Source organism: Molossus molossus, unplaced genomic scaffold, assembly GCF_014108415.1.
Source record: "Molossus molossus isolate mMolMol1 unplaced genomic scaffold, mMolMol1.p scaffold_m16_p_4, whole genome shotgun sequence".
In the NCBI taxonomy this organism is placed as follows: domain Eukaryota; kingdom Metazoa; phylum Chordata; class Mammalia; order Chiroptera; family Molossidae; genus Molossus; species Molossus molossus.
In genome coordinates, this window is record NW_023425377.1 from 104,663,963 (window position 1) to 104,686,679 (window position 22,717).

At 36.7% G+C, this 22,717-nt stretch overlaps 1 protein-coding gene across 22 annotated transcripts in view; it reads right to left on the reverse strand.

Moving 5' to 3' along the window:
• Positions 1-22,717, reverse strand: part of ARFIP1 (ADP ribosylation factor interacting protein 1) — a 106,112-nt gene that overhangs the window by 51,148 nt on the left and 32,247 nt on the right. For 20 of the 22 annotated variants that reach the window (XM_036241628.1, XM_036241616.1, XM_036241613.1 and 17 more), the window contains 2 exons: positions 8,616-8,724; positions 1,449-1,544 (listed from right to left, as the gene is read on the reverse strand). In XM_036241628.1, coding sequence (XP_036097521.1) covers positions 1,449-1,544; positions 8,616-8,724 — 205 coding nt within the window. The remainder of the gene's footprint in view (positions 1-1,448; positions 1,545-8,615; positions 8,725-22,717) is intronic. The other 2 variants (XM_036241629.1, XM_036241609.1) reach the window with 1 other exon arrangement.

Genomic DNA, 22,717 nt, shown 5'->3' on the forward strand with positions numbered 1-22,717 from the left:
ATTAATCTTATAACCTAATGACCTTAAAAAGAAAACTCAGTAAAAATCTGAAGCCTTACAGTGGTGCTTTCACTGCACTAGGTAGAACTAAACAACAACAGAATGTTAATAACTTTGGAGGACTTAAAAATACAATCCAAATTTCAAATAGTCATTAAAAATATCTTACCACCAGTATGAAAATCTGGGTTAAAACAAGACTTACATTATAGCTTTTCTTTTTCTTAAGAGATACCCCTACCCCACCTCAAAGAAAAAGCCACAATTAATTACTAAAGGCAGACTGATGCCCTGACATAAAAGCAACTCTACAACTAACAATAAAATATTTTTCACATAAGAAAATATTTAATAAACATTTATGATACAAATGACTTGGGATAGAAACTTGTAATAATTTTAAAAGAACAATGAAATAAGAGAAAAAATTGTAACAAATGGTTTTAAAAAGTTAGCAAACTTCTCTCACTCCTGTAGCTAGACCAGCTTTTACCACAGCTTTACATAATCTAAAATAAAAAATGAGCCCAGCCATTGCGGCTCAGTGGATTGAGCGTCATCCCACGGACTGAGAGGTCCTGGTTCGATTCCCAGTACCAGGGCACATGCCTGGGTTGCGGGCTCAATCCCCAGTGGGGGGCATGCAGGCAGCAGCCAATTGATGTTTCTTGCTCACACTGATGTTCCTATCTCTCTGTCCCTTCCTTTCTCTCTCTAAAAAAATCAATAAAAACATATTTAAATAATAAAATTAAATTTAAAAATGATATATATAAGACACCTTTAAGAATTTACAAAATTCTCAGAGAAACAAAATATAAAATGTTAACTTTTTATATAAAAAGAAATAAGGTGTTCAATTTTCCTACTTTTATAGTCCAGCAATATTGAAGTGCAGAGCAAATTCAATGCAAATAAATGAATTTTCCCAAGTATTTTCACTGGGCATGACTGGTAAATTACACAGTATTTTGTTACAGTCTACAAGCTATCTATAAGCTTAGGTTGAAAATAGGAAGACAACCCTTTGCACATGACCCATTCCAAACAATGAACAACCCAACTCTTGAAGGCTCCTTTCCTGTTTAACTGAAAACAGAGAGCAGAGCTGCAAAGCAGAGTTTAGGATCAAATAAGTGAACCAACATTTCCCAGAACAAAGAAAGGATGATTTAAAATGAATCAAAATTTACAATGTTTTAAAATCTTGAAGTGAATTAAATTTCAGGTTTGAGATAAAGTTAATAACATTTAAAAGCCAGAAAGATAGGTATGGCTAGTAAGATCATTTCCCATATTGTTTAAAAAAAAAAAAAAAAGCAGCAGCCACCAAAAAAGTCAGAATAACACACACCTAAGAGTATAAAGCAAGTAATTATGAAATTGAGTGAATTAGTTTAGCTTCAGCAGTAGCAAGAAGGGCTTTATCCAATCAGTGCAGTGAATACCTGCGGGAATAATTAAGTCACTTCCTTGTTGAGCCAGCTGACTAGCTGCAACTCTGCTAGGAGACATAACAGATGGCAATGGTGGTGCTGAGGAACCTGAAAAGGGTAGACATTTACTGTGAAAATCCTCTTCCTCCTCCATATATTGTACATTTTGAATACAGATTTACTGACATTGCCTTTAAAATATTCAAAAACTAATTTCAATTAATATATTTGCTTTCTTGTAGGAATGGACTAAATAATAAATGGATGCTACCAGGCTGGGTTCTTGAATAAATTTTTCATCGAACTCTTAAGACCAAACAAAACACATAACTGTAAGAAGAAACCTGGTAAGAACATGTCTAAACAGGACTTTACCTGGACTCTGCTATTTTAAAATCAATTACTAGAACATGAGTCTAGTCCCATAGTTGAATGATTTAAAGCTTAAGTAAATATTTTATAACTTGCTACTCTTACATATGAAGGAAAGCTCTTTTTTTTTTTTTTAAGTATTTCTTTAAAAAAATTTTTTTTTCTTTTATTGATTTGAGAGAGAGAGAGAGAGAGAGAGACATCGATGAGAGGGAACATCAATAGGTCACCTCCAACATGCCCCACACTGGGGATTTGGCCCACTACCTGGGCTTGTGCCCTGGCCGGGAATCAAACCAGCAACCTCTTGGTGCATGGGTCAATGCTCAACCACTGAGCCACACCTGCCAGGCTGAAGAAAAGCTCTTAAGTAGAAATCCAAGGGGCATGTAATATTGTATAAAATTTACAGAAATGTAAATGAATCATAGCCTTTATAGTACATCATAGCCAAAACTTTCAAATCATATATCAAGTGAAGATAGTATAGATCACTGCTATTCATAGTATGGATGCAAGGGACCTATCAATTATGTCAACTGAGAACTAATTAGAAATGCAAAATCTCAGGCTCTGTCCCTTAATAAGGGGCTTAATAAGGCCCTGACACTTAATAATATGAAAATCTTAATTTGGACTATATCTAACATTTAAATTCCAAACATGCAAAAGATCTAAATATATTGGTGCCACCTTTCAAAGTGATGGATACCTGTCTCTTTAAATCTGTTGAACCATAAAATTTAAAACTGGAAGGGATGAGGGAAATCAACTCATCTGACATTAAACTATGAGAGAAACAAGTCCCAGAGAGGTTAAAACAGCTTCTCATTACAGACTCAGATGTTCTGAATCCAAACTGTATCTTCATTAATTCAATATAGAAAACACCAATCCATAAGTTACTTGTTGAATTGGAAGGCACTTGAGTATGTTATCCAGTCCAATCACCATGGTAAACAGAGGCTGTGTCACTACTATCCAAGGAACAAGGGTTTCTATTATATAAGGAAGTGTTAAATAAGAAACAACTACTGTAGTTCCATTTCCTGATGATCCCAGGAACAGAGCTCTATTGTTCTGGTTATTACTGTTCATTAATCTTGCATAAGAAATAATTCCATGACACAACATGAGATGTGTTTAATACATACACATAACAAATGATATAGAAATTTCCAAACTAAAAGAGCAAAAAACACTGTGTTAAGGTAACTGGGTACTTCCTTTTTTTTCTTGTTTTATTTTCATGGGTAATTATCACTTCTCTGTATATTCAAACATTTAAAAATCACTACTTTAGACTCAATTAGTTACTAACATCATTCACTTATATCTAATAAAAATAACTCTTAAAAGTCTAATATCTTACTGACTAAATTTGGGGTATTAGCCTGTTTCATCTCGATAAGAGAAATATAGGAATATGAATATATGTATACAATGATCAAAATACCATTAAAACAAAACTCAGGTATCAAGTATACTTCACTCTTTTAACCTTTGGTTTATTCATGATTTCTACTATTATTGACTCTGCAACATATGTGTTAGGCACATTTCAATATTTGTTTTTGTTAGACTGAATTTAAGTGTAATTTTTTCTAAATTTGCTCTAGAGATGGAAAAGTAAATGGCTAATACTCTTCTTGCAGTAACTGTTCAAGTAATAGAGTCGTTACTAAGTTATCAATCAGTCATTTTTCCAGAGAGCTAATATAGCCCCAACTCCTTTAACATTTTCTCCTAAGACTGATTTCCTAAATTTTAATCATACTGCTTTTTCTCATGTTCATTCCAATTTACCTATACAAGTCTTAAAACAAAAAGCACGTAAAACAACTACAACTTTCCAATAAATGCTTAACTAATCTGAGGATTATCTTTTTAAAATACTGATAAACAATGCAGTTTGTGATAAAAAATGTTTTATAAAGTCAATTCAAAGACACATAAATTACTGTGATTATCATGATACCTATTTTTTATTGCAATTTGACAGATTAGGATATGTAAGTAAGTGAAAATAACGGGCATTTTCATGCTCATGCATAGCAGTTTATAATGGCCAGTTTATTTTAATTATTGTATAATACTACTGCACTTAAGGGGAAGAAGATTAAACCAAATGTCACCTAAATGATTTCACTGAAAATACTTAATAGTAAAAGTCTTTAAAAAAATTTTTTTTAATTGATTTTCAGAGGGAAAGAAAGGGAGAGGGAGAGAGAGAAAAACATCAATGTGAGAGGAAAAAATCGATCAGCTGCCTCCTGCACAGTCCCCACCAATGATTGAGTCCACAACCCCAGGCATGTGCCCCAATCATAAACTGAACTGGTGACCTTTCAGTGCATGGGACAATGCTCAAACAATGAGCCACACCGGTCATAGCAGTAAAAGAATTTTTTAAATTCTACACTGACATTTAAACTTGGAATCTGGTGATTGGTCATAAAATGGTGTTGTCACATTATACAAAGTAAACCTTATATCTTTAAGCACTCATAATTTTAGGCACTCAAATATAGAATACTACTACTATGTGCAAGAGGTAAGGGTTGCAAAGGGATGGAGATAATCTTTTTTCATTTGTGAAATTATAATGTAGTATTAAAATTAATATACTTAATTGAACATAATCTATAACAACTAATTTAACTCCAGCTGTCAAGAAAATCTTTAAAAAAAATATTTTTGAGAGAGAGAGACAAAGGGAGAGGGAGAGAAACATTGATGTGAGCAGGAACACTGAGTGACTGCCTCCTACATGTCTCCTCCTGGGGATCAAGCCTGAAACCTGGGCATGTGCCCTGACTGGGAATCAAACCGGCAACCTTTCAGTGCACCTGACAATGCCCAACCAACTAGGCCACACTGGTCAAGGCAAGAAAATCCATATTTTACGTCCAAATGTTTACATGGTTTTACTCTCTTTCATTCATGTAAAAATAAAAAAAACACTTTTAAAAGGCTGTTATAGGTAAGAGTATTAAAAAAAGAGGCACCTTTGTTCTTTATATTAAAACAGACATATATATGGGATATGTGCCAAAGAATTAACATAGCAATTCTAACTGCTTATTCTTAAAAAGATCAGCTTAAGATTTCCAGTAAAGATGGCGACATAGGTAAACATGGTACTGCCTCCTGCCACAACCACATCACAATTACAACTAAACTACAACACAACCATTATTCAGAACTGCCTGAAACTGAGCTGAATGGAAGTCCTACAACTACGAAATTAAAGAAACAGCCACACTGAGACTGGTAGAAAGGGTGGAGGCATGGACGGGCTGGTCTCTCACCCACGTGTGTTGGATAAAAATCAAGAGGGACACCTTGGCTGGGAAGGTCCTCCCTGAGGAGTGAGGGGTCCCTGTCCCACACCAGGCGCCCAGCTTAGGGTTCCAGTGCCAGGAAGAAAAGTCCCCATCACTTCTGGCTGTAAAAACCAGTGGAAACTGAGGCTAAGGGAGGCTGCGGCTGCTGGACCCCCGGGGAAGTTTCTCTTAAAGGGCCCACACACAGACTAACTCAGACTCGCTCCCTCTGAGTTATCGGTGGAGGCAGCTTGAGGGGTGCCAGAGACATACAGGGAAGAACTAAGCTGTTTGGCCTCGGGATCAGGGCTGGAGGGACAGTTTTCTCCTGGACAGAGGTACTGGTGGAAGCCATTGTTCCTTTGGTGAGCCCTTCTCTGGGCGGCAGACAGCCGCCATATCTGGGACTCCAGCAACCTGGCTCAAACTGTTTGCCCTGCCCTGGTGATTCCCCGAGGCCCTGCCCCACTCAACTTTTGGGCCCACCCATGCTGTTTCCAAAGGCTTTACCATAGGATTGGCCTGTCTTGGATCCTGCTTCAGAGGTTCCTCAAGATCTCTCAAACAAGCAGCATCTGGTCTCAGCAAGCCCCATACCTCTTGTTAAGTGGCCCCAGGCCCAGCACTAGAAGCAACCAGTCTTGGTTCACAACTTGGCTTTTCCTGGGCATCTCCAAGCCCAGCACAAGAAGCAGCCATCTGCAGATCAATTTGTAGCTTATACCTGGTGGCCCTGGATAGAACACAGGCAGTGACTGACCTTGTCCCAGAGCCAGCACACCCAGTGGACAGCTCCAGACCACACGGAAACACCACCATCCAACCACCTCCACAAGTGACACACTCAATGAGCAGACTCAGTGGGTACCAGAGCCCTGATGAAGTCTTGCTCTGTGTGGTGGGTTCCTACACAGCTGATCCTCCAAGGTAGTCAGAGGCCAGGGGCCAGGGGGCACAGCCAGTCATTGCAGCTGATCAGCCTGAGAAAATCCCTCCCATTGATGTGCCAACAGCAATCAAGACTCAATTACAACAGAAGGGTGTACAGTCTACACTAGGGGTGCACCTCGAGGGACCAGCTGGGGTGATCAGGGAGACTGTGTCACTGGATCCTACAGGATACCTACATTAGGCCACCCTACGAAGCCTAGGAGACATAGCAACTCTACCTAATACATGGAAACAACCACAGGGAAACAGCCAAAATGAGGAGACAAAGAAACATGTCCCAAATGAAAGAAAAGAACAAAACTCCAGGAAAAGAACTAAAAATGGAGAAAAACAATCAATCAGAAGCAGAGTTCCAAACACAGGTCATAATGTTGCTCAAGGAACTTGGTGAGACATTCAAGGGAGTTAGTGAGACCTTCAAGGAACTTAAGAGAGACTTCCAAGGAACTTAGTGAGAACATCAACAACCTAAAAAAAGATCAGAAAGAAATGAAGGATGCACAAACTGAAATAAAGAATAATTTACACAGATTCAATAGTAGAGTAGGTAAAGCCAAGAAGCGAATCATCAATTTAGAATATAAGGAAGCAGAAAACACCCAATCAGAACTGCAAATAGAAAAAAGAATCCAAAAAAATAAGGATAGTGTAAGGAGCCACTGGGACAACTTCAAGCGTGCCAACATTTACATCATAAGGGTGCCAGAAGGAGAAGAGAGCGAGCAAGAAATTGAAAACATATTTGAAAAAATAATGACAGAAAACTTCCCTAACTTGGGGAAGGTAACAGACATACAAGTCCAGGAAGCACAAGGAATACCAAACAAGTTGAACCCAAAGAGGTCCACACCAAGACACATCATCATCAAAATGCCAAAGGTTAAAGACAAAGAAAGAATCTTAAAAGCAGTAAGAGAAAAGCAGTCCGTTTCTACAAAGGAGCTCCTAAGACTGTCAGCCGATTTCTCCAAAGAAACTTTGCAGGCCAGAAAGGAGTGGGAAGAGATATTCAAGGTGATGAAAAGCAATGACCTACAACCGAGATTACCCTCCTGCAAAGCTATCATTTAGAATCGATGGACATTAAAGAGTTTCCCAGACAAGAAAAAGATAAAGGAGTTCATCACCACCAAACCAGTATTACATGAAATGTTGAAGGATCTTCTTGAAGGAGAGAAAAACAAAAATATGAACAATAAAATGACAATTAATACATATTTATCAACAATTGAATCTACAAACAAAATAAGTAAGCAGGACAGAAAAACTCATAGATACAGAGAACTTTTTGTTGTTTGCCAGATGGGAGGGTGGTTGGAGGGATGGATGAAAAAGATAAAGGAATTAAGAAATACAAATTGGTTGTTAGACTGATGAACCTCAAAGGGAAGCAGGGAGGGAGGGCGGGATGAGACAAACAAAAAAACTTCTATGCATATATGCATAACCAATGGACACTGACAATAGTGTGGGGAAGGCAGGAGGGGGTCAATGGGGGAAAAAGGGGGGGGGGGACATCTGTATTACATTCAATAATAAAGATGAGTTTAAAAAAAAAAAAGATCAGCTTATAAGATTAGCCCTTGTATGGTGTCTGGGAACTTAAATTTTGGTAAGATTGCCTCCATTCCCAGAATGGTAAGACAGGCTCACTGTGCCTAAACTGTTTATATAAACAATGTGGTCTAGGGTAAACACCTGCTTTCCTTCTGGGAGTCTGGAATCTTGGTACATGCTAGGCAGAGGATGCCTATGTAAGCAATCTCCAATAAGAACCCTGGACACTTAGTTTCTAACGAGCTTCCTGGGTTAGCAACATTTCACACCTGTCACAACTCTGATGGCAGAATTTAGCATGTCCTGTGTGAATGCACTGGGAGAAGAGCCTCTCAAGCTTATGCCTAGTTCCCCCCAGGTTTCACCTCAGGCATCCTTCACCTTTGCTAACTGTGCTTTTGCTGAAATAATCATAGCACTGAGTATGACTATATGAGTCCTGTGAGTCCTCTTAGCAAATTATTACAAAATTTGATGGTGGTCTTGGAGACCTCCTGTACATCATGTATAGTCAGAAAAATAAAAGTTTTATTTTCCTAGTTGCTTTAAAATAGGAAATATGTATTTATACAAATCAATATTAACGAATATGTACACATTTTGTAGTTATAAGCTAAAATCATTTAAATCTGCATTTTGATACAGTTTTTGAGTTTTTATTTCAGTATTTTAAAACCAATTCCTAAGAGGACATAGAGAGGATAAATGGTGATGGAAAAAATAAAATAAAAATAAATAAAACCAATTCCTAAATAATAATCAGTGAAACTATGCACACTAATCTATTTATATGAAGACTAATTCTAAAACAATTCGTAAATCATTTAAATTGAAGAGAAAAAGCAATATGCTTATAATTGGTATTTTATCACTGAATTAAAAGGCTCAATTCTTATCTTATGCTTTATTAACAGAGGTAGTATTTGATGAACTCCCACCCTAGCCATTTTTAAAAATTCATATAGGCTCTTACCTTGAAATGCTCCTGCTTCAGTAACCCCCTCTTTGGTACTGTCAAAGCCATGAGATGTAATTTGGGTTTCTGAGAGACCAAGTCCAGCTGGTAATGAATGCTTCAAATCCTTAGCAACATGTGAATAAAAAAGAAAATCTTTGTAAAAAATCTCACATCACATTAACAGTTCAGGATAACCATATCCTTTTAATCACATCTTAAACTATTTTCTCTCTACTATGTAGTATTATTCCCTTATGCTGTCACAGCATTCTATAATGTTGTGTGTGTATATATATATATATATATAATAGCAGCAAACACAGCAAGATTTGCTATTAAGAGGTACAGTGCATGTCAAATACAAAATACTTTCATCATTCTAGAACTAGGCAGCAGGTAGATAGTAAAATTCAATTTTCAAATTTCAAATGTATTAATACATCAGGAAAATCATTTTAGAGAACAGAATTAAGATGACAAAAAACCCACATCTAATATTACAAAATTGAATGATGTGTAATATAATCATAATGAACCTGGAAAATGAGCAGTATAAACAAATCATCCACTTGCAGTATTAATTTCCCCTTGATTTCAAGATTAGCTCAGTAAACAGGGCTTCTCTGACTTCAATCAGGGTGAGAAAAAGGAAACTTCCTGCTCTTCAAATTTACATTAAGCAAATTAGTTTATAATGGGAACTTAACAAGTATAATATTCAACCTTAAGCCTTACAGGGAAAAAAAGGCAAGGGAGAAAAAGCCAAGAAACATAGATTTACAATTGTCTTGGATATAAGAAATTGTCTAATTTTTATAATCAGATTCTATGACTAGATCCTATTGGTTTTCCACAATGACAAGTTATTGATGTCCTAAAAGACAAATATGTCTTTAAAATCCTTTCCTAATACTCTACCCCACCATGCATAATGCAAGTTATAATTTGAAAACTCAGAACTAACATTTTGAATTTTCTAATTTACAAATTCAAAGCTTAACAGAAACAGCCTCTCATAACCGACACATGTTGAGAGTGTATTTCTTGAGAAGGTCATTATTTTGCCTAGGCAATTATTAGATTTATATGGTGGAGCCTAAATAACTATTGAGATCAATTATCATCTTAGGTGATTTATCAAACAGCATCTGACACAGGTGATGTTCTCTCCTTGATACTCTTGCATCCCCCAGATTTAGGGAACTCTTGATCTTCCTCTGACATCATCAGATATGTCCTATTGTCTCTTTGCTGATTCCTCCTCATCTCCTCTACCTCCATATCCTGGAGTGCCTCAGGGTTCAATCAGAGGACTTTTTCTCCTATACTCATTTCCTGGGTAATCAATCATATTGATTCTTCTGATTTTGAAAATCATCTACCTATTCATTGACAACTAACAAATTTATGTGTCTTACCTGGGCCTCTCTCTTTAACTGCGATATATCTATCCACTTATCTGTCACTTCTACTTGGATTTCAAAAAAGCATCTCAAACTTAATATGTCCCAAACTGATGATTATACACTAATCAGCCCAAAGAACAAAACAAAACAACATCATCTATATTTTTCACTCTTTTAGTTAACAGTATCTCTACTACCAAAATTTTAGCCAATAATCTTAGGACTTATCTTTGACTCTTCTTTTGCTCTCATACGCACATCCAAACCATCATCAGATGCTTTTAGATCTACCCTCCAAATATACCCAGGATCAAACCAATTCTCTCCATCTCCATTGCTTCCACCCTGGTTTAAGGTAGCATCATATTTCACCTATATTATTCTAGGGGCTTCCCAACTGGTCTTCCTGCTTCTGTCCATGAAACCTACCTCTAACTCCATACATCAACCATTATTCCTTTTACAAAATTTTCTAACAACCCTCAATCTCACTTGATGAAAACCCCAGACGATTAAATGTTCTCAAGGGATTATATGATTTGACTTCATGTCCCACCAGCCTCCCAGGCTTGCAGCCATACTGTTTCTTCAAAAACAACACACCTACCTCTATTCCAGGGCCTTTATATTAGCTGTATTTTCTTTCTGGAATGCTCTTCTACCAGAAATCCACAGGACTTGCACCTTTAGCCAGAGATAGTTCCCTCCAACAATGTATAAAATAGCAACCCCCACAACTTTCCCACTGGCTCTCCCTAATCTGCTTACCATGTTTTATTTTTCTCATAGCAGTTATTACTAAGGAATATAGTATGTGTATATTTGTTTTTTTGTATCCCATCACTATAAGCTTCATGAGAGTAGAGAGGTTGCCTATTTTGTTTACTGCTATATATTTAGCACCTTAAATAGTGCCTGAGATGAGATGTTCAATAAATATTTGTTGAATAAATATATAAATTTGTTGAATGAACTAAAAAACTTATGACTCAACACGATTAGATTAAGAAGTTGCTATAGCAATAGGTTTATTTTTAGATTTTACTATTACTATATTAGACTGGGAAAAGAAAATGAAAAAAAGATATAGTCCTTGACAACTGACTGGAGAGACAAGATACACAAACATTAACATAAAAGTTGAACTTAGTACCAAAGTACAGACAGTAAGAGGAGTTCAGAATAGGGACTAAGTCCATGAGAACCAAATAGGAAAGAAGCAAGCACTGTTTGAGCTCTGAAACACAAGGGTTTATTTACAAACTGAACCAACATTTACCGAGCACCAACTTCATGGCAGCCACTGCTTTAGGCGCAGTGTAGGAAACCAAGTCTCTGCCCATATTATTTACGTAGGGGGCGGAGGGAGACTGATAGTAAACACATAACTGTATACTAATACATTAGGTAATAAAATTGCTCTGTGTGTGTGTGTGTGTGTGTGTGTGTGTGTGTTTAAATGCAGGATAAAAGAAATACAGGGTGATAGGCAAAGGGTGCTACTTTAGGTGGAGTACTCTGGAAAGGTCTCTCTGAGGTAAAATGTGGGCAGAATGCTGAACAAAGAAGCAAGGAAGTGAGCCATGTGGCTACGTAGGGAAAGAACAATGACTTAAAAGGTAACAGTGATGTTTTATTTCTTAACTGAATGGTAGAAAAATAAGTATTCACTGTACTCTGAATTCACTTCATCGAAATATAATTCACAAGCCATGACCATTATTTACATAATTGTATAGCCATCACCACTAATTTTAGAACATTCTCATCACCCCCAAAAGAAACTCTGCACCCATTAGAAGCTACTTTCCATTACTATGTTTTCCCAGCCCCTGAGAACCACTAATCTACTCTGTTTCTATGGGTTTGCTTACTCTAGACAGTCATATAAATGAAATCATATAGTATGTGTCTTGTAGCACACTGTGTCTAAGGTCCATTCATATTGCAGCATACAGGGTGGGGCAAACGTAGGTCTACAGTTGGGTATGTGAAAGACAGAATTTATTATTGTATTATTATTAATTTTTGCATTATTTTCTATATGAATTATAAACCTACATTTGCCCAACCTGTATACCAGTTCAGTTCTTTTTATGGTTGAATAATATTCCATTCCATGGATATAGCATATTTTGTTTATCCATTCATCAACTGATGGATCATCACTTGGACTGTTTCCACTTTTTTACTATTATGAATGATATTGCCATGAACATTAGTGTACATGTTTTTGGCTGAGTTATATGGTAATTTTATGTTCAAACTTTTGAGGAATTGATGTGTTCCAAAATGGCTGTACCATTCATTTCACATTCCCAAAAGCAACATATGAGGGTTCTAATTTCCCCATATCCTCACCAACACTTCTTATTATCTGTCTTTTTGAGAGCTTGCTTGGAAGTCCTAACAGGAGAGCACAGCTACTCGTATAACCTTGACTGAAGACCAGTCCTCTTCTCTGGGGGGGAAGGTCATTCTCTTCTACCAAGTACAGAGCTTCAGGAGGGAGGCACGTGGATCAGTGAGAGAGGAGGGGGATGCCCGCCTAACCAGCCAGGTCAGTCAAATCAACCCTGGTGATCAATGGGGTGACCGATGGCAGAGCCTTATCTGTCTTTTTGCTTATAGCTATGCTATGAAGTAGTATCTCAATGTAGCGTTGATTTGCATTTCCCTGACGACTACTGATGGTGAACATCTTTTCACGTGCTTATTGGTCATTTGTATATCTTCTTGAGAGAAATGTCTATTCAAATCTTTGGCACTAGTTTTAGTTGGGTCATTTGTCATTTTACTGTTGAGCTGTAAGGCACAAATCCTTTCTCATCTATATAATTTGTAAACATTTTTTTCTGTGGGCTGCCCTTTCACTTTCTTCTTCATGGTGTTCTTGGAAGCACAACAGTTTTACAAGTTGATAAAGTCCAATTTATCTATTTTTTGGTTGTTCCTTGTGCTTCAGTGTCACATAGAAGAAACTAAAGTTCCTAATCCAAGGTCGTTAAGATTCACATCTATGTTTTTTCTTCCAAGAGTTTCATAGTTTTAGCACTTACATTTAAAACTTAGATCCATTGTGAGTTAGTTTTTGAGTATGGTGTGAGGTTTGGGTCCATCTTGATTCTTGGCATGTGGATATCAAGTCGTCCCAGCACCACTTGTTGAAAACTATTCTTTCCACATTGAAAATTGTCTCAGCACTCTTGTCAAACCACAACTGACCAAATATGTAAGGGTCTACTTCTGTACTTTCAATTCTGTTTCATTGATCTATAAGTCTTTCTTATGCCAGTACCATACTGTTTTGATTACTGTAGCTTTGTAGTAAGTTTTAAAATTAGAAGTAGTGAGTCCTACAACTCATCCTTTTCAAAATTCTTTTGGTTATTCTGGATCCATTGCATTTATATCTAATCAGCTTGTCAATTTCTACAGAAAGCCAGCTGGGATTTTAAAAAGATTCTGCTGAATCTGATCAACTTGGGGAGCATTGCCACTTTAACAAATTGAGTCTTCTGATTCATAAACATAAGATGGCCTTCCATTTATTTAGATCTTCTTTAACTTCTTTAGACAATGTTCTACAGTTTTCAGTTTTAAAGTCTTGCATATATTCCTGAGTATATTCTTATTTTTTATTTTTAAAAAATATTTTTTCTTTATTGATTTTAGAAAGAGGGGACGGGAGAGGGAGGGAGAGACAGAAACATCAATGAGAGAGAACATCGATTGGCCACCTCCTGCATGCCCCGCCCCCCACACACACTGGGGATTGGGCCCACAATCGGGGCATGTGCCCTGACCAGGAATCAAACCAGCAACCTCTTGGTGCATGGGTTGACAGTCAATAACTGAGCCACACCGGCCAGCCCCGAGTATATTCTTATTTTTGAGGCTGCTATAAATGTAATCATTTTCCTAATTTTATTTTTTAGATTATTTATTCCTAGTATACAGAAATAAAATTGAGTTTTGCTATTACTCTTATATCCTACAACTTTGCTGAACTTATTAGTTCTAAACACATTCAAACAACATACAAATGGCACAGAGGTCCAAGACAGTTGTGTTTACTATTCTCTTGGAACTTACCTTAGAGAACAACATTCATTTGAATCATCGGTCCTGTCACAAAATTGTGTAAATTCCCAGAAAAGAGATATGTAGCAGCAGTAGTTGGAAAGAGGGGCATTAGTACAGGTTAATCAGTCAATACAATGGATATCTCTGATTCCCTAAGTTTTCAAGAAGTTATAGGGGTATCTCCCATCTTTTCATACATGGCCTCCAGAAGAAACAACTTCTGGTTGTCTGAGGATATTACATCTCACCCACGGATCCTTTACTCAACAAACAAAAATGCTTCCAGAAAAAAACCTCGTGTTCTTTATGTAAATCAGACCTTCCTGTGCCTACACTGTTACTAACAGAGGGATTCTAACCAAGAGAGGTACAAATGGGTCCATTAACATTCTGAACAGAATTAGCATTTTGAGAGTGGTCTGGCAACTCAGTGAAACACAAAATGATATGTGCTATGTGAGAGAAATAGATGACTTGTGATATAACAGTATTTTATGAGCTTGTTGACTGTTTTTTGATAAAATACACATTCACTAAGTAATATTATTTAGCTTCATGGTTTATAAAAATGTAAAATGTGCCTTTATATTAACCCTTACATTTTTTTAAAGTATCTGTTAGCCCAGCTGGTGTAGCTCAGTGGTTGAACATTGATCCATGCACCAAGAGATCGCCGGTACAATTCCCAGTCAGGGCACATGCCCAGGTTGTGGGCCTACCCCCTAGTGGGGGGCATGCAAGAGGCTGCCAATCATTCTCTCTCATCCATATTTCTATCTCTCTCTCCCTCTCTAAAATTGATAAAGAAAAAATAAAATAAAAAATAAAGAATTTCAGCTATAAAGCTGTGCCTAGCTTTGCAACATTTTAAACATCTGCTATTGCATTCACTCCTATAGTTTCCGGAATACATTTGAGAGACAATGACCCTTTTCATAACCAACAACATTAAATCCCTTATTTGCATTTTTATGTCACTAACATCCAACTCAAAGTTTAAGACTTTGCAAAGCTGTGCTTAACAACTGTACAATGAAATGAAATAAACCTGAAGTTAATGTTCTAGTCAAGCTATGAGGATAGTGCTGCAGTATTTAATAATTTTAAAAACACATTTTAAAATAATTTAAGCTAAAACAAAATATAATGTTTTTGGCAAAAAAATTTCATGTATATTTTAAGTATACAAAACAACATTTGTAAAAATTGCTTCCATAAAGCTGTGAGAGGATACTCATTTTCAACCAAAATAATGTCTCCATTTTGCATATTTTAACTGACATTAGACAAGAATGAGGTTAAAAATGTAAGTTTAGAATTTATAATTTAGCATGGTAATCTGCTTTTGAACTAAAGTTTGTGTAAGACCAACACATAAAGAACACAAAATGTTCAGCAAATTTGCTTTAAAATACACATCCTTAAGATGCACACTGTAAGAGATAAGCAGAGTTAGACATTTATTAATTAATCCCTCCCTTTTACATAGGGTGAGGAGAAATCGTGAATAAATGATTCTCAAAACATATTCTGTAACTACCAACAAGCTGTAAGGATTCTACAATCTATAAATTACACAAACTCCCTTCTCCCTCAGTTTCCTTACTATATATTCTCCCAGTTTTCCTCCCATCTACGTCTTTAAAAATGGCTGGTGTTCTTTACTGGTTCTAGTTTCTCCACAAGAGAAAAGTCCTAAATTTTACTTTCCTTCCTCCCTTGGTGACCTAACTCATCTATCTGTCTCACTTGTTTCTAGTCTTGTCACTCCTGAAATTCATTCTTCAAACTGTAGGCAGAGACAACTATCTACAATACAAATTGGACAGAGACACTTCCATTTTTATGCTATTTTGTGGCCACTGTCTATTGCCTTTTAGGTAAAGACCAAACTCCTCAACATGGTTTTAAGGTTTTTCAGGAAATGGTCCCTACTTACTTCTCTAGCCTCATTTCTCACACGTCACCCTTACGTTCTCCATTTCAACAATGGTGAATTTTCAATTATATGGTCTCATACCTTTTTCAGGGCTTTAAAGTTGCCTCTAATGGGGACATTCTTCACCCTTTTTCATCTGGCTAGCTCATCCTTCAGATTCAGCTTGGACAGTAATTCCTCAGGTGACCTTTCCATACTCCTCTTACCATTCCTAACATATCACTTCTCATGTGGTATTAAAATTAATCTGTTTATATCCTCTCTCCCTGCTGGCTGTGGGCTCACTAACACCAGGTTGCTTATTGATCTTGTTTCCCTTGAGTATTTCTAGTATCTAGAAGATATAATACTAATACTTCACTTACTAAGAAATTTTCTCAATTTGAACTTCCTATCTCATTCTTCAAAATGTATAAAACCTTCCAAAGCATTTACATTAATATAATTGTTAAAGAAACAAACTGAAAACTCTGTGTTAAGTCTTCTGTGAATTTTGATCATTTAAATTTTACCCCTGTTGTTTTAATCATTAGCTGTCTATAAGGAGTATCTGCCAGAAGCAAACCTATTATTCAAACAGACCTCCACATCCCCAATTCTACTGTAAACATACTGCAACACCCTTAGCCTCCTCATAGTGGCCTCTCTGCCTCCTCTCCACCACTATCTTGAGTCAAAGCTGATTATTCTACAATACATATCGAGTAAGTAGAAGGGAGGGTCACCATTTTCTCAGCCCACCACAGTACGTCTAAACTCCTAGTTTTCAAACTTTAGTTTGGGTAAGAATAACCTGAAAAACCTATTAAAAATGCATATTCTTCTAAGCTGCCAGTGCGATTCTCATTAAGTTGGAGTGTGGAGCCCAGGAGTCAGAATTCCAAAGAAGTTAAGCCCAGTGATTCTGATTGTCTACATTTTGAAGAACTCTGTTGTAGAGAACTGCTTTCCTATCCTTGTGCAATACCCTAGATCCTAGACCCCACTTCCTTGTGGGCCACCGTACCTCACTGCTCTCTTCCCCAGCTTAACATTGTCATCTATCGTCTTTCCAGTCAATCCCAAACATTTATCAAGGGCTCTATATCCAAGTCTTCTGCTCTATCCCAACTCTTGTCATTATCCTGGGTGTTCTGAACCTTTTGCATCTCACTGGGCACACTTTCAGGGAATGATTCTATGTTCAGTTTGCAATTCCTTCCAAACTGATACATAAGATGTCTAAGCTGAGTTTTCATAGTTCATCAAAAAAGAGTCTACTAATGCCATGGTATATAGTTTGTTGCTTTATTTTTTGATACAAATTATGGAATATTTAAAAATTACCCAGCTGGTGTGGCTCAGTCTTTGAGCACTGACCCATGCACCAGGAGGTCATGGGTTCAATTTCCAGTCAGGGCACATGCCCAGATTGTGGGCCTGATCCACAGTGGGGGGCATGCAGGAGGCAGCCAATCAATGTTCTCTTTCATTAATCTTTCTATCTCTCTCTCTCCCTCACCCTTCCTCTCTCTTTAAAATCAATAAAGAAAAAATAAATAAAATAAAATGAAATAAAACCAATTTCATGAGCCTCCCTACCTATGCTGATGCAGAATGACCAGTTGTAGTTTTAACTATCTATAAAAGTGTATGATTTTCCCCTCCTCCATATACTTATAGAAAACCTAAAGTTGGTAGTTTGATTCAGGTTTGGTAATCTAGCTGAACAAAGAGCCAACAGAAATTGAGGGCAGATAAAAGATACATTAGACTGATACAGTACAACTCAACCTACACTTTAGTCTGAGATTTCATTACTCTCTTCATCTCTAATGCCTCTCACTTTCATGCCCCATTCTACGTAGGCAACTCCCATGGCCACTCTTTGGAACTTGTTATCAGTCAGGAAGCAATACTTATGGAGTCTTAAGGCTAATAACTTACTTTATGATCACAATCTCATCCTATATCTGTTATTCCACTTGCTCAAGATAGCAAATCCCCCAATTTACCAATTTTCTCTATTTTATCAACACACACACACACACACACACACACTTCTCTTTCTTCTAGTACTCATTCATTCATTCATTCATTCATTCAACAAGAACTTATAGTATCCCAATCTTTTGTCACAATTTTTAACAGATATACCAATCCAGAATTCATACACACACGCACACATAGCACATATTTTAAAACTTATTCTGTGGTCATAATAATAATATATTCTAGCCTTGGCCAGTCTGGTTCAGCGGTTAGAGCATCGGCCTGCAGACCAGAGAGTCCCGGGTTCATTTCCAGCTAAGGGCACATACCTCAGTTGCAGCTCAGTTGCAATATGTCCCTGGCCCCCGCTGGGATTGAGTGGGTGGCAACCACTCGATATGTCTCTCTCACATCGATGTTTCTTTCTCTCTTTCTCTCTCTCTCTCCTATGCTATCTGAAGATAAATGCAAAAATGTCCTCAGGTGAGGATAAAAAAAAAAGACTCTATTCTATACTTGGAAATTAAATATTTAAAATGAATCTAGGTTTGCATGGTTTAAACAATGAAAAACATTTGCCATACCTCTAAAAGGGTCCAAGGCACACATTTGGTAAAAACTGGTCTTCACTCCACCCATCCCCATCAAATCAACATTGCCATAATTGACCTACTAAATGTTTTAGATATAAATAATGCAGAAATGTTACATTGTATTACCATATATTAAAGAGACAATCTCATTATATGCTATTCAAACTCTAGGCAGAATTACTGACGTAGAAAACATGTTCAGTTTTAAGTCCTTATATTGGAATTCATTCCTTTATTGAGCAACTACTGTTAACTATAACAATGTTGTGTGCTACACACTGTCTCTGCGCTAAAGGTGATTCCAATCTCTTGGGAAAAGCACATAAATAAATAGACAGTTAAAACATTGGGGTGAGGAAAAGAAATCTTACATTCCTTTCCATACCTTCTCTAGACTGCTAGAGTATATTATCCAGACTGATAAGTACAGGGGAATGAAGAAACTACTTAGTTCAGCAAAAGCATTAAAGAATAAAACAACAGTAACAACAAAGATGTCATACACCAAAAGTTCCACAGCAACAGCACATATGATACATGCTGGGAAATTAAGGACACAAGATGTATCAAGTCTAAGAGTACAATATCTCTTCCCTGTTGTTCCATGTAAGCCTAGAAACTTATTTCTAGTTCTGGCTCTAATATGTGTTCATTCATTCATTAGACATTTAATGAAAGCCTCTAATATCTACTGTGTGACAGCACTGTCCTAGGCCCTGGAGATAAGGTAATGAATGGGAACGTTCTTGCCCTCACTGTACTTTTGGTCAAATCACACAAGCTTCTGGTACGGCTAGTTGATATGGGTAATTCCATCACAACCACAAGGGCCCTTTCTTTTCCTCAGTTGTAAAATAAGGTAGTGAGACCTGGGGATCTCTAAGGTACTCCTACTTAATTAAAATCCTGTGATTTAAGTCAAAACTTATAGATCAGGAGTTTTTAAGACCCAAGGAACCTAAGGATTCAAAGTCAGGGTTTAGGGGGTCCTAAACTCTCTAAAATTGAATATAAAATTTGGTATCTTGTGTATAAGTAAATTTTTCTAGAGGAAAAAGTCTGTTGGTGGAGAAATCTAAATTGTGGATTTGGTTTTGGGCCAAACACAAGAAAGTTTCCTTTTAGCTATACCTATTAAGGTGGTTTCTCTAAATCTGTCAAATATAACAACTCACAAGAAATATCAACCACAAAAGGCTAATATTTGCTTCTTCTCTTTATTTCATGGCACAAATTGCAAATTTCTAGTCTAGTATTTTGGCCAGCAGTATACCAATAAATCATAAATAATATGCAGTTTGCAAGTCAAAGCATAATTTGCATTCTTATACTTGAAATTTACTAATACTTACAAAATATGAATTACTTTTTATTAAGAAGCAAAAATACTTCTGCTATAAACAAACTGTGATAATACTAAGATCTTATCCTATGCACCTCATTTTAACAAAGTAATATACTTCAAACAATGAACATATATTAAACTGCTGCCAGAGGATCCCTATGACAAGTTCTGCCATTAAAATCTATATATGAATGTGAAGAATCTAATCAGAGCCTCTCGTAGGTCAGACTGAGAAGGGAAATCAAATGAAAAATGAAACGTCTGCAATAGGCAGACATTTATTATCTCACTGCCTGTGCCACAGTGACACCAACAGGCCAGCCAAGTTATGACAAATTAAATATGCTACCATCTTAATTTTACACAAGACTATGTTTTGAAGTGCATTACATAGTATGCATTAAATAAAAGCCATTATATAATTTCAGACAACAAACAGTTATAAAAGAAAGATGTATATAAGTAAAATACTTCAGAAAACTGGTTATGATCCAGTTTTATTTATTTTTCTTTATTGATTTTAGAGAGAGAGGAAGGTGAGGGAGAGAGAGACAGAAACATCGATGAGAGAACATCAATTGGCCACCTCCTGCATGCCCCCAGCTGGGGACTGAGCCCACAACCTGGGCATGTGCCCTGACTGGGAATCAAACTGGCAACCTCTTGGTTCACGAGTTGATGCTCAACCAGTGAGCCACACTGGGCTATAATTCAGTTTTACATATGAAATTTTTCCTAGTCTATAAAATCTAGTGTAACACTAAGAAATGCATTTTAACACTTTTATGAACTTTAATCTATATTAAAATAGAAATATGTATTTGAGATTAAATGCAATTTCCCTTTTACTGCTCAGAAAATACTAAAGGGAAAGTGCCAAATTTAGGTCAATACAGGTTGGGGCAAAAGTAGGTTTACAGTTGTGAGTATACTAAACAGTTTATTCTTGTACTATTATTTATTAATTATTGTGTTATTTTTCATACAAACAACTGTAACCTACTTTTGCCCCACCCTGTACATTCCTAATAGATTCTGAGTGTAATATTCAATAGAGTCAAAATATGCTTTTCAAACACTGTTTTTTATTCATGGTAAAAGGGATCACACCGCCAATTTTTATTTTAATTGAGATATATTAAGTATGTAAGAAACTCTCATCATGCACATCTTTTTCACAAGAGCAGGTACAAATGGAAACAAGTTTTATGATATCAAATTTCTTTCAGGTAAGTGCTGGTTGAAGTGAATTATTGCTTCTAAGGAGCCTTTCTCACTGGTAAAGTTCACATCCAATTAGGAAAGACCTCTAGGGCAACATCTTTTTTTTTTTTTTTAATCCTCACCCGAGGACATTTCTTTATTTTTTGTACAGATAGAGTGGGAGGGAGAGAGAGGAAGAGAGAGAGAGAGAAACATCGATGTGAAGGGACACATCGAGTGGCTGCCACCCGCACGACCAACCAGGGCCGGGGACAAACTGCAACCGAAGTACGTGCCCTTAGCGGGAACCGAACCCGGGTCTCTCTGGACCGCAGGCCGACGCTCTAACCACTGAGCCAAACCGGCCAGGGCTCTAGGGCAACATCTTTTTATCTTCTCTACCTCTCAATAAAAAGTGAAATAACACTGCAGGGGAATTTCCAAGAAGAGAATTTGACATTAACCAATAAGTAAACTTACAAAACAGCAAGTTAACTGGCTCTAACTGCATAAGCAAAGAACTCAAATAGATATATTATGGTTTAATGAACCTCACTCTAGTAAGACTCTCCATTCTAAAGTTAAAATATTAAAGGATAAAAAAGGACAACTTTTTTCAGTGCTACTCAAAATGCTACCCAAAGGTAAATAAAGGTTCTTAACTAACGATTCACAAATAGGTTTAAGGTACAAGGCAACCTGAAAAAGAACAAAGGCAGAGGAAGTAACTACCAGGTATCAAGGCTAATGCTAATATTTGTTCCAGACTTAATTATAATAGAAAGAAAGAAAGAGCCATTTTACTGCAAGGACAGACAAAAAGACCACGAAATAAAACAGAGTCCAGTAATAGACCCATACATATATGAATATCTGGTTAACAGCAAAAGCCCTCCAGTGGAGAACAAGTCTTTTCAATAAACAGTGAATATCAATTAGATATTTATATGATTAAAAAAAAACAACCTTGACCCCTGCATCACACCATACACACATTTTAATTCAAGATTAATCACATATCTTAGTATGAGAAGCAAAACAACAAAACTTTTAGAAGAAACAAAGTATCTTCATCATACTGGGATAGGCAAAGATTTCCTAAAAGGGTCATAGAAACCACTATAAAGGAAACAATGATAAACAGGACTTCATTAAAATGAACAACTTTTGTTCATCAAAATATACCATTAATAGAGTGCAAGAGCAAGTTACAGAATGGAAGAAAATATCTGTAACACACATATCCAAACAAATGACTTATTTTACCGGAATATATAAAGAACTCCTACAAATGAATTAGAAAAGGCACACACCCAATAGAAAAATGGCAAAGGACTTGAAAAGGCAGATCATAAAAGATAACATCCAAATGGTCAATATGAAAATATGCTCAACATCATTAATTACCAGGGAGTTATCAGGGAGATGCATATTAAAACCACAATGAGATACCATTATGCTTCCATCAAATGACTAAGATAAAAAGGTATGACAATACTGCCCTGGCTGGTTTGGCTCAGCAGTTAGAGTGTCAGCCAGTGGACCAATGAATCTCAGGTTCGATTCTGGTCAAG